Source organism: Doryrhamphus excisus, linkage group LG13, assembly GCF_037039965.1.
Source record: "Doryrhamphus excisus strain RoL-2023G ecotype Guam linkage group LG13, RoL_Dexc_Guam_v1.1, whole genome shotgun sequence".
Lineage (NCBI taxonomy): Eukaryota > Metazoa > Chordata > Actinopteri > Syngnathiformes > Syngnathidae > Doryrhamphus > Doryrhamphus excisus.
The window spans coordinates 16,943,112-16,954,929 of NC_136369.1; the positions used below are offsets into that span (position 1 = coordinate 16,943,112).

At 40.4% G+C, this 11,818-nt stretch overlaps 1 protein-coding gene across 1 annotated transcript; it reads left to right on the forward strand.

The window, feature by feature from the left end:
• Positions 1 to 336: 336 nt before the first annotated feature.
• Positions 337 to 8,633, forward strand: chrnb4 (cholinergic receptor, nicotinic, beta 4 (neuronal)). Its single transcript, XM_058088431.2, has 6 exons — positions 337 to 516; positions 3,258 to 3,403; positions 5,014 to 5,058; positions 5,176 to 5,285; positions 5,441 to 6,482; positions 7,914 to 8,633. The coding sequence occupies exons 1-6, from the start codon at positions 468 to 470 to the stop codon at positions 8,076 to 8,078; spliced, it is 1,557 nt and encodes a 518-aa protein (XP_057944414.2). The 5' UTR covers positions 337 to 467; the 3' UTR covers positions 8,079 to 8,633.
• Positions 8,634 to 11,818: the final 3,185 nt, after the last annotated feature.

Below are 11,818 nucleotides of genomic sequence, written 5' to 3' on the forward strand. Positions count from 1 at the left end.
GCTATAAAAGTATAATATTGCATTTATTGGATTTCAAAGTGGATGCATGCATGAAAAAGATGCTTGCTAAGCCTAAGGTTTGACTGTGCAACAATGAGAATTGACTCATTGTGTACATGACATGAGAGCTCCAGCCTAAATAGAAACGGGGCTGGTCTTGTCGCTCACTAGCCGCCCGAGACGCCTCATGCGCGGACATGCCGTCTGAGGAGCGTCCCCCTGCTGGCCGGATGCACGGATGAACGAATGGACAGTCACTAAAGTAAACAATATATTTTTTTAATGTTTGTTTTTGCAAAGTTTCCTTCCAATGGAGCCACGCGTGTTACTTTTTGGGTCAATAATAGAAGCTCCACGCTGGTTCAACACCGGGACTCTTCGTCTCCGGCTTGCCCGGGCAGAGGAGTGCTGCTTTGAGGCTGCATCAGTTCACTCGTCTCGCTGAGCACATCCACGGTGACAAAAAAATGACGCCTACTCTTTGCATCATCGCTTATATGTTGACTTTAATCCACGGTAAGTCACTTCAATTATACGTCTTCTTTGGTTGACCTATTTTAAGCATGCATCACTTATGCGCATAATAATGTTATAATGACTACAATAATATTAAAAAAGTAGCTATTAAGTGTGATATCCTCTAAATATGAATTTCATTTGAAACTCCTGCATGTTATTTTGTGAAAAGAGTTTTTCAAGTAAAAAACTTGTGTTTACACCAGGGGTCTCAAACTCAATTTACTTGGGGGCCACTGGAGCTAGGGTCTGGGCGAGGCTGGGCCGCATCAGGTTTTCCAAAAAAAAACCCAAAAATGCATTTATTAAAAACAGAAAAATGAATAAACTTTGCTTTTGTTCTGATTTTCAACAAGAAAAGCTCTGATAAAACATTCCACTGTTCTCAAATATCTTAATTTTTATTTTTCTGCACAAAATAAGATGAAAAATAAATAAACAAATCAAGAATAAAGAAAATCAATCAATCAGTAATAAATAAATATAATAATAATAATAAAACAGCAAGTAATAAAAACTTAAGAAACCACATATAGTTGGTGGGTAGACAAATTATTTTTTTCAGATTAAAATGAACAAAGCATTATTAGAGCCCTGTAGACATGACAAAACACGACTATAGTCACATTTATACTCTTTTTATTTACAACATATTGCGCAACTGCAGGGTCTTGAGACACATGCTAACTCGCAAACTAGAGAGCTAGCGACCTAAACGGTAGCCTTCAAGTTATTTCCTTTCAACTTAAATAGCCAAAAACTTACCACTTCCACACGGATAGGGAGGATAACTATTAACAGTTATTTAACCTTTAACATGAACATTAATCAAACGTAATAATTTTTTCTGGGTACATGATACCATACAGCATCCATATCAAACTTGCGCGGGCCGCACTAACATTAAACTTTCATATCAAGGCGGGGGCCTCAAACTAGTGTCCTGCGGGCCAGATTTGGCGCGTTTTAGACCCCTGGTTTACACCAAGGCAAGAGTGTCCAAAGTGCAGCCGCCCGTAGGCCATTTGTAGCCTTTTTTGGGCCAAAAAATAAAAATAAACACTGCCCACATAAGAACATTACAAAACAGCATTAGGGTCAACTATGGCACAATTTTGAAAAAAAAAAATCTTAACCAAAAAAAAGTCTACCTTAACTTTGACATAAAATAAATAGATGCAAATGTCGTCATCTGCAATTAACTCATTCAATCCCAGCCATTTTTCAAAAGTCATCCTCTCGGTAGAGGTCATTTTTGATCATTTTGACCGACTTTTCAAGGCACACAGAATATTGGGTTCTTTGGTTATACAGGTATATTATATATAATACCAAAAGAAAGATTATACACTCATTTTTCCTCAAAATAGCTTGTTTCTACCTTTTTCCGTTCCTTAGTAATCCGCAGTAGAACATTAGTAAGTTTCAGCAAAATATCAGTTCTCAACAAATTAGGGAGAAAAATTACTTTTTGTGAAAAGATAAATTTCAAGCATAACTTTCACTTTGACGCAAATTTAGCTATGTATATTACGCCACAACGACTCCACAACATAAACAACAATTTTTGTTTTTACAAATATAACACCATGAACTATTTACAATTTTCACACTTGCAACTGAACAGTGTATGCATGCATTTGCATGGGAAGTTTGCAGGGCAAGTTCTTATAAAATGCACTTCTGCCATCTTAAAACTGCACCAAACATGTTCTCTTTTGTTGTGGAGTTGTATCATCACCTCTTTTCGCCTCTACTGCAATAAAATGTAAAAGACATATCAATACGTCTTTGGTAGCGAATTAGTTAATCAACTTTTCCTCTTGTTTTGTGTTTTTTTTTTGTAAATTCCCCACTAACAAAGTGCTTTATATGCGATCTGTTGACTTATACTGCAATCACAATGACAGATATGTACTGTATTCCATGATATTGTTCTTGGAAAAAAAAAAATTCTCCATGAAACGTGAACATAGCGACCTTATGAAGGCTGCAGCATCATATTAGCATGCCTGACCTTACTTTCAATCAACATTCTAACACATTAGGCCACAAAACACCCACAGCAGGTCAAATTGCAAGTTCAAGCGGCGGGAGCTTGTTGACGGCGCCTTCCTGTGGGCTCGAACAACACGCCATCTGTTTATCAATGCTGCAGCCATGGGTGGCATCCCAGCCAGAAGGCAAAAAGGATGAGTCTGACCCATTAGACAGACTCCGTCCTCAACCACCAGCAAACCGCAGGAGCGCTTTGCCCCTGCTAATGACTTACGGCGCCATTCTGAAGTACAAGAAAACCATTACAAAGTTTGCAAGTCTTAACGCCTCTGTGGTCATTCGGGCATCAAACCGTAATTTGTATCCGAAAGGTCAGACCTGATGGGTTTTTAAAAGTTCTCCTGTCCGCAGAAGCAGTTATACAAGAGCAGGACCATCAATTAAGAGTGTTCATTGGTGGCCAGCCAATCACAGGGCACATATAGACAAACAACCATTCACACTCACATTCATACCTATGGACATTTTGGAGTCGCTAATTAACCTAGCATGTTTTTTGGAATGTGGAAGGAAACCGGAGTACCTGGAAAAAACCCACGCATGCACGGGGAGAACATGCAAACTCCACACAGAGATGCCCGAGGGTGGAATCGAACTTGGGCCTGCGCGCTAACCACTCGCCCTTAAGAGTGTCTGTCAATGAAAAATCGCCTTCTTATATAACAACCGATCTGTGGGTCCAGGTTGTGGTGGTGCCGACTCTGAGGAGCGCCTTATGAACTGGCTGCTGGGCAAGAACCGCTATAATCCGCTCATACGGCCAGCCATCAACCGGACAGAGAGGGTCACCGTGAAGCTGCAAGTGTCTCTAGCGCAACTCATCAGTGTGGTGTGTACATTAGATAGTGTGGTGGGATTACAGTAATGGTAATGGTTTTATTTCATTTGAACATGCATCAGATTACAATTGAATGCATCACATAATCAGTTCACAGTTCCACATGTCTGAAAGGAGTAGGAAGAAGCAAAGCTTATTAAATCCTACCCCTCCATCTGGTATTTTTACAATCAGTAACTGTTACATTTGTTCACTTCGTGCTTTCTTAATATAATTTTATTTTTATTTTTTTAATATAATAATTTAAATATAAATTAATAATAATTAATAAATATAAATTTAAATATTTATATATATATATAATAAAATAAATTTTATTAATTTTTATTTTTATGTTTTTATTTGTATTTTTTGTCAGTTTTTTTTTCTCAGAAAAATCTTGATCGTCTTTGACCTTTGGGAAAATACTCAAATGGCACCTACCAAAGACATCAAACTGAAACCAACTTGAGTTCTGCAGAAGGACAATGATCCAAAACACGCAAGCAAGTCCACCTCTGATTGGTTGAAGAACAAAAAAATGAAGACTTTGGAGTGGTCTTGTCAATATCCTGATTTGAATCCTATTGAGGCATGACCTTAAAAAGGCCTTAAAAAGGTGCTTCTTGATGGAAAACCTCCAACTTGTTTTATATCATTTGAACATTCATCAGATTACAATTGAATGCATCCCATAATCAGTTCACAGTTCCACATGTCCGAAAGGAGTAGGAAGAAGCAAAGCTTATTAAATCCTACCCCTCCATCTGGTACTTTTACAATCAGTAACTGTTACATTTGTTCACTTCCTGCTTTCCTAATATAGTTTTTTGTATATATTTGAATTTATTTGATTAATTTTTATGTTTTTATTTGTTTTATTTTGTTTTATTTTTTTATAGTACAAGGTGATATGAGCATCCAATGACATAATGGGTACCATAGTAAGTGTCAATATAGTGATATATATAGCACATCATGACTGGTTCAAGACTCTTCATCCTTGTATTTAGCAAACATCAACTGCTTGTATTGTTTCTTGAATTGGCTCATCGTTGTGCATTGTTTGAGGTCCTTACTCAATCCATTTCATAGTTTGATTCCACATACTGAAATGCTATGGCTTTTTAACGTAGTCCTAGCATATAAGTGTTTCAAATGTAGTTCTTCCCTGAGATCATATTTCTCCTCTCTTGTAGAGAAGTATTGGATTGGATTTTTAGGTAATTGGTTATTTTTAGCCTTATGCATTATTTTAGCTGTTTGAAGATGAACTATATCAGCAATTTTAAATATTTATGATTTTAGAAATAAGGAGTTAGTATGTTCTCTGTAGGCGGCATTATGAATTATCCTTACTGACCTTTTTTGCAGTACATTTAGCGAATGAAGATTGCTTTTATAGTTATTATAGCCCATATTTCCACATAATAAGTAAGATATGGTAGAACCAGAGAGCAATAAAGAGTGTGGAGTGATTTTAGAAATAAGGAGTTATGCATTATGATGATTATCGATACAGTCAGTCTTGCGAGTTTATCTGTGTTTTTGAAAATCTCATTAAATTGTGTGTTGGTGAAAACGATCACCACTTTTTTTTCCACATTTTTATCCATTCCCAGAATGAAAGGGAACAGATTATGACCACAAACGTCTGGCTCACTCAGGTAGGTTTGATAAACACCTTTGAACCTGAATCAAACTAAGCAATTGCCGATAACGACGGACAGGAATGTGCAAATGCATGTGGGAATCAGACTTACTTAGTCGTCTCATCCTTGCAGCACTGGGTGGATTACAGGTTAAAATGGGACCCGGCCAAGTACGAAGGTATCGACAAGCTGCGAATCCCATCCAGACATATCTGGCTTCCTGATATTGTCCTGTACAACAAGTAAGTAGAACAAGATGAAATTTCGTATGAATTTTGTACGGACCCAAATATAAGAATGAAAAAGACTTAGGTCTTTTGTTCAGAGATTTCTACATAAAAGCATTTTTCAGGATATTTAGGTCAGGCCTTACTTTTCTTTGTTTGTTTTCCTCCAGTGCCGATGGGACCTACGAGGTGACGGTCTTCACGAACGCCATCGTCCTCTTCAATGGCAGCATCAACTGGCTTCCTCCCGCCATCTACAAAAGCGCATGCAAGATCGAAGTGAAGCATTTTCCCTTCGACCAGCAAAACTGCACTCTTAAGTTCCGTTCATGGACCTACGACCACACCGAGATCGACCTGATCTTAAAGTCGGACATGGCCAGTATGGATGATTTCACCCCGAGCGGAGAGTGGGATATCTTGGCGCTGCCCGGCCGACGAACGGTCAACCCGTTGGATGCAACATATGTAGACCTCACGTATGACTTCATCATCAAGAGGAAGCCTCTTTTCTACACCATCAACTTGATCATCCCGTGTGTTCTGATCACTTCTCTGGCCATACTGGTCTTCTACTTGCCGTCCGACTGCGGTGAGAAGATGACTCTTTGCATTTCCGTACTCCTGGCACTCACCGTTTTCCTGCTTTTGATCTCGAAAATCGTTCCGCCGACTTCTCTGGATGTGCCGCTGATCGGCAAGTACCTCATGTTCACCATGGTGCTAGTGACCTTCTCCATCATCGCAAGCGTGTGCGTGCTCAACGTCCACCACCGATCCCCAAGCACGCACACCATGCCCCCTTGGGTCAAGCTGGTCTTTCTGGTCAAACTTCCGACTTTACTTTTCATGAGACGACCTAATAATAATACTAGCCGCAACAGATTAAGACAACAGCGCTGCCTTCGAGAAACAAGGACAATTGTGCGCTTGGGTTACCCAGTTGGAACCAAACCAAATTTTACCAAACCTTCTTCTGCCTTGTTGTCTTCAGACGCTGTCTTCTCCACACCGGGACACAAAAATATAATCCCTCCTTTGGGTTTTAGAAAATGTGACCTGCGGTCCAACGATTGTCTTCCCAGTGGTTTATCCTCGACTCAGGACCTCCATCTCAGATGCAAATCAGACTGGGCTAATGATGTCCAGGAGGCGGTGAACGGAGTGCGTTTTGTCGCTGAGCACATGATGGCGGATGATGACGACCAGAGTGTACGTATGAAGCTGTTTTTTTTTTGTACCGACCACAGATGCGTCACTTTGCTGTAAACATATTTAAGAAAGTATTGAAAAGAATGGGCGGTCGAGTGGTTAGCATGCAGGCCTCACAGCTAGGAAACCAGGGTTCAATTCCACCCTCGGTCATCTCTGTGTGGAGTTTGCATTTTCTCCCCCGTGCATGCGTGGGTTTTCTCCGGGTACTCCGGTTTCCTCCAACATTCCAAAAACATGCTAGGTTAATTAGCGACTCCAAATTGTCCATAGGTATGAATGTGAGTGTGAATGGTTGTTTGTCTATATGTGCCCTGTGATTGGCTGGCAACCAGTCCAGGGTGTACAATCAAATTTTGTTCTCATGTCTTGGTTACCTTCTTAGGCTTCCTCATACATAAAAATGTTGGTTTTTATACTTTTGGTGTGGGAATGAAGACCTTTTTTGTCACTATACCACTCAATTTAAATTTCCAAAAATGGTAAAAATGAATCTCAAAATAATCATATTAATAAATTGAATTCTTTTGTTACCTGGCTATTACTGAGAGCTATAGAACATATCTCTTAAATCAATTAGTTTTATTTATTTTCTCATTTTAATGTATTTTTTATTTTTATTTTTATTTTTATTTTTATTTTTATTTTTATTTTTATTTTTATTTTTATTTTTATTTTTATTTTTATTTTTATTTTTATTTTTATTTTTATTTTTATTTTTATTTTTATTTTTATTTTTATTTTTATTTTTATTTATTTATTTTTTCTCATTTTGTGGTTCAAAATATTGCTTTATAGTCATATTATTATAACCGAGTCGAAACCCTAACAATACAGTGGTCATAATTTCAACCAGACCATTTTAAAATTTAGTAAAAAATATTTTTTTGGTTTTATTTTGTTGAAATGTTGAAAAAAAAGCCTTGATGCAATAAACAAATGTTATGTAATTCTTTTTATGCATTAATATGTAAAACCGGTCGATTAAACGGAGGATTTCTTGAACTGAAATCGGTGAAAAGAACCGATTGAACATTCAGATTCCACCCCTCATTATCGATTCTATCCCTAACAAACTGGATCATGCGTACCGGGATTCCACAATCCTTGACCTTCCTGACATGCAGCTCGGAACGCTGCTAACCTTAAGTAGTATCTGTGACTCAGCAAATTCAAGACAGATTCCAGTTGATCTATTGCTTTCTCTGATAAATCAATACAAGGATGGAATCTGGAATGAGAAATGACCGCTTCCAAAAACAACCAAGGACACAACGGATAAAGGGGTCAAAGGGTCAACAGCAGTCCGGGTTTCAGCTTTATGGAGGTCGCCGACCATTGGGATAGAACATAAAACTTGACTATGATGATATACTGTATCATAACATTAACTCGGATTGAGTTCTTACTTGATTTCCATGTGTTTTGCAGGTGATTGAGGACTGGAAGTACGTGGCCATGGTGGTGGATCGCATGTTCCTATGGATCTTTGTCATCGTGTGTGTGGTGGGAACCCTGGGCTTGTTTTTACAGCCCCTTTTTCAAAGCCAGGTGGTTCAGAACCAGCAACCCACATCTGATATGCCTCGCATTTGATGGTAATAGTAGCCTGAGGTTTAGCCCCAGTTCTTTAGCAAAGAATGCTGTATTTGCAGAGAAGTTGATGACAACGGAATCTGTGAAGTCAATTTGGGATTTGAGCAAGATTCATTAGGAAAAATAAGTCTTGAAAGCTGCACAAAACAAGTCTGAAGCACCGTCAGGCATGATGTCCTAGACCATCAAACGTTTTATGGCTTTTTATGGCTTTTTTTTGCAACACTTATTCCAAAAGAAGTTGCGGTCTCAGCAAGCAGACTCATATTCAAAGCAGTAAGACTCACACTTAACAAATGTAACATAAAGTGTGTTGTGTTTTTTTTTTTTACATTTTACAGTGGCTAACTTTTCACTTTTTCATTACGTCTGTAATTTAGAACTTATTTTGCTTAGTTGTGAATGTCGGTTGTCTATGCGTCAGTCCCGGGATGAATGGATGTATTACAATGTGATGTGTGATTACTGTCTGAATACATGTACAAATACCTTGTTTCATTTGATTATACTCCATGTAAAAAATATGGTAAATAAAGTTTTTAAATGTCTGTTATACGTTGTTGTACGTCAAAGCTGACATTGACATTTTGACTTGCTGGAGTTAAAGAAATGCTAGTCAAAACAGCAGTACCTATCGAGCTGTCTTCGGGCAAGAGGCGGGGACGCTGGACTGGTTGGTCCCCAGCCAATCACAGGGCACATATAGACAAACAACCATTCACACTCACATTCATACCTATGGACAATTTGGAGTCGCCAATTAACCTAGCATGTTTTTGGAATGTGGGTGGAAACCGAAGAAAAGCCACGCATGCAAACTCCACACAGAGATGGCCGAGGTTGGGAATTGAACTCGGGTATCCTAGCTGCGAGGCCTGCATGCTAACCACTTGAACACCGTGCAGCCTTTTTTTCCCAATCATGAAAAAAACAATATTTTAAAAATGCTGTATCCAAAACGTGTTCATTCCACCTCATATCGGTCCAGAGTCTAGAGAGAAGCTGACATCATTGCAGCACCTTGACAGGCACCAATGAAATGCTTGATTCATTCATTCATTCATTCATTTTCTAACACTTATCCTCATGAGTGCCGCGGGGGTGCTGGAGCCTAGCCCAGCTGTACACGCTGGACTGGTCGCCAGCCAATCACAGGGCACATATAGACAAACAACCATTCACACTCACATTCATACCTATGGACAATTTGGAGTCGCCAATTAACCTAGCATGTTTTTGGAATGTGTGAGGAAACCAGCGTAAACCCACGCATGCACGGGGAGACCGTGCAAACTCCACACAGAGATAGCCAAGGATAGAATTGAACTTGTGTCTCCTAGCTGTGAGGCCTGCATGCTAACCACTTTTTTGCGCCGTGCAGCCAGGTTATAAACAAGTCAATAAATTTGGTTTACACTGAAGTCCAATTCACTTTTATCCAGTTGTCTTCAGGCGAGAGGCGGGGTACACCCTGGACTGGTCGCCAGCCAATCACAGGGCACATATAGACAAACAACCATTCACACTCACATTCATACCTATGGACAATTTGGAGTCGCCAATTAACCTAGCATGATTTTGGAATGTGGGAGGAAACCAGCGTAAACCCACGCATGCACGAGGAGACCGTGCAAACTCCACACAGAGATAACCGAGGATGGAATTGAACTCGTGTCTCCTAGCTGTGAGGCCTGCATGCTAACCACTCATCCGCCGTGCAGCCATCCCTAATATTATTATAAAATTACCTCTAAAGTTTAGTCTTGCAGTTCAAGCATAGGAACACACACACACAGACGAGAAGCAACATTTTCCTCACACAACATCTACAGCTCATTAAAATGTGCTGAGATGGCTCGTTAAGAGATTCTGCAGACTGTTAGCCATTTTGCCAAACCTTTATAGCGTGTTTTTTTTTTTCATCATCATTACTAACCTCATCGTCTCTACTTGTTCCTCTCTTCCTGCTGCACGATGCATGGCTATCTTTTTTTCGGGTCAGGCGAGCTACATTCAACAGCGGGATGCAATGTGTCATTAATCTCAAGCTGCACGTCAGCACTTTGGTGTCATTAGCTGCCAGGATGAGACGTATTAGAATTTATCTGCCTCACGAGCAAACACAGACGATTTTTTAATCATCTTGCATGTGATAGATGGGATAGCACAATGCATGGTCAGATTACACAGTCAACCCCCTTTCGAGATGAGGGTGTGCGGCCCCCGCACAAAGCAAACACATAACGCCAGACCACACAAACCATTTATATTGTGGCCCAATATTTTTTCCGAGAACCCAGTGTCAGTAATGGGGCTCATATGGCACCACCCCGTTTTATGGCTGTGGATGCCGTCTTAAATTTATATGTCATTTCAGGAGTGGAGGCTGAGTGCGCATTCATCTAACTGAAGGACGACAAGACGGAAATCAAACGACGGGGTTGCCTGGCTGGGTGCATCGTTCACATGAACAAATAAACGTCTCGCATCAAATAGACGCCTCCTTTAAAGAAACGGTTTGCTTTATAAAAACAATGGTGCCTTTTTACTACCGTACTGTGCTGTGTATCCTCAAACAGTGGCCTCTGTTCTAATAGATGACATGAGCAGGGGTGCCCCTGGTCAAATTGGGGTCCTAAACACCCCCCCCCACACACACACACAACAAAATGACTTTATCATGAATAAGGGCGCCCCCATTGGGCACCCCAGTTGTGGTCACTACATCTGGTATGGTTCACACCTTTTGCCATAAAAAGTACCAGCTGTACCATTACACCACCGAGACTTGACAGGCAATTCTGCCATTTTATTCGCTTCTTCTGCAGCGTCAATCATTGTGGCAAAAAAAACACGGTGACAGATCACTCTTCCCTATGCCCTCCCCTTCCCTCACACACACAACAAAATGACTTAATCATGAATAGGGGCACCCCCATTGGGAACCCCAGTTGTGGTCACTACATCTGGTATCAATTTCACACCTTTTGCCATAAAAGGTAGCAGCTGTACCATTACACCACCGAGACTTGACAGGCAATTCTGCCATTTTATTCTCTTCTTCTGCAGCGTCAATCATTGTGGCAAAAAACACGGGGACAGATCACTCTGCCCTATGCCCCCCCCCCCCACACACACACACAACAAAATTACGTTATCATTAATGGGGGCACCCCAGTTGTGGTCACTACATCTGGTATCAAATTCACACCTTTTGCCACAAAAGGTAGCAGCTGTACCATTACACCACCGAGACTTGACAGGCAATTCTGCCATTTTATTCTCTTCTTCTGCAGCGTCAATCATTGTGGCAAAAAACACGGGGACAGATCACTCTGCCCTATGCCCCCCCCCCCCCCCCCCCCCACACACACACACACACAACAAAATGACGTTATCATTAATAAGGGTGCCCCCATTGGGCACCCCAGTTGTGGTCACTACATCTGGTATCAATTTCACACCTTTTGCCATAAAAGGTAGCAGCTGTACCATTACACCACCGAGACTTGACAGGCAATTCTGCCATTTTATTCTCTTCTTCTGCAGCGTCAATCATTGTGGCAAAAAACACGGGGACAGATCACTCTTCCCTATGCCCTCCTCTTCCCTCACACACAACAAAATGACTTTATTATGAATAAGGGCGCCCCCATTGGGCACCCCAGTTGTGGTCACTACATCTGGTATCAAATTCACACCTTTTGCCATAAAAGGTAGCAGCTGTACCATTACACCAC

Excerpts from the sequence above, each read along its gene's own strand:
- chrnb4 (XM_058088431.2), top strand. The coding sequence starts at position 468 with ATGACGCCTACTCTTTGCATCATCGCTTATATGTTGACTTTAATCCAC. Across the intron at positions 517-3,257 it reads TATGTTGACTTTAATCCACG|GTTGTGGTGGTGCCGACTCT; the intron begins GTAAGTCACTTC and ends CTGTGGGTCCAG. Across the intron at positions 3,404-5,013 it reads TAGCGCAACTCATCAGTGTG|AATGAAAGGGAACAGATTAT; the intron begins GTGTGTACATTA and ends ATCCATTCCCAG.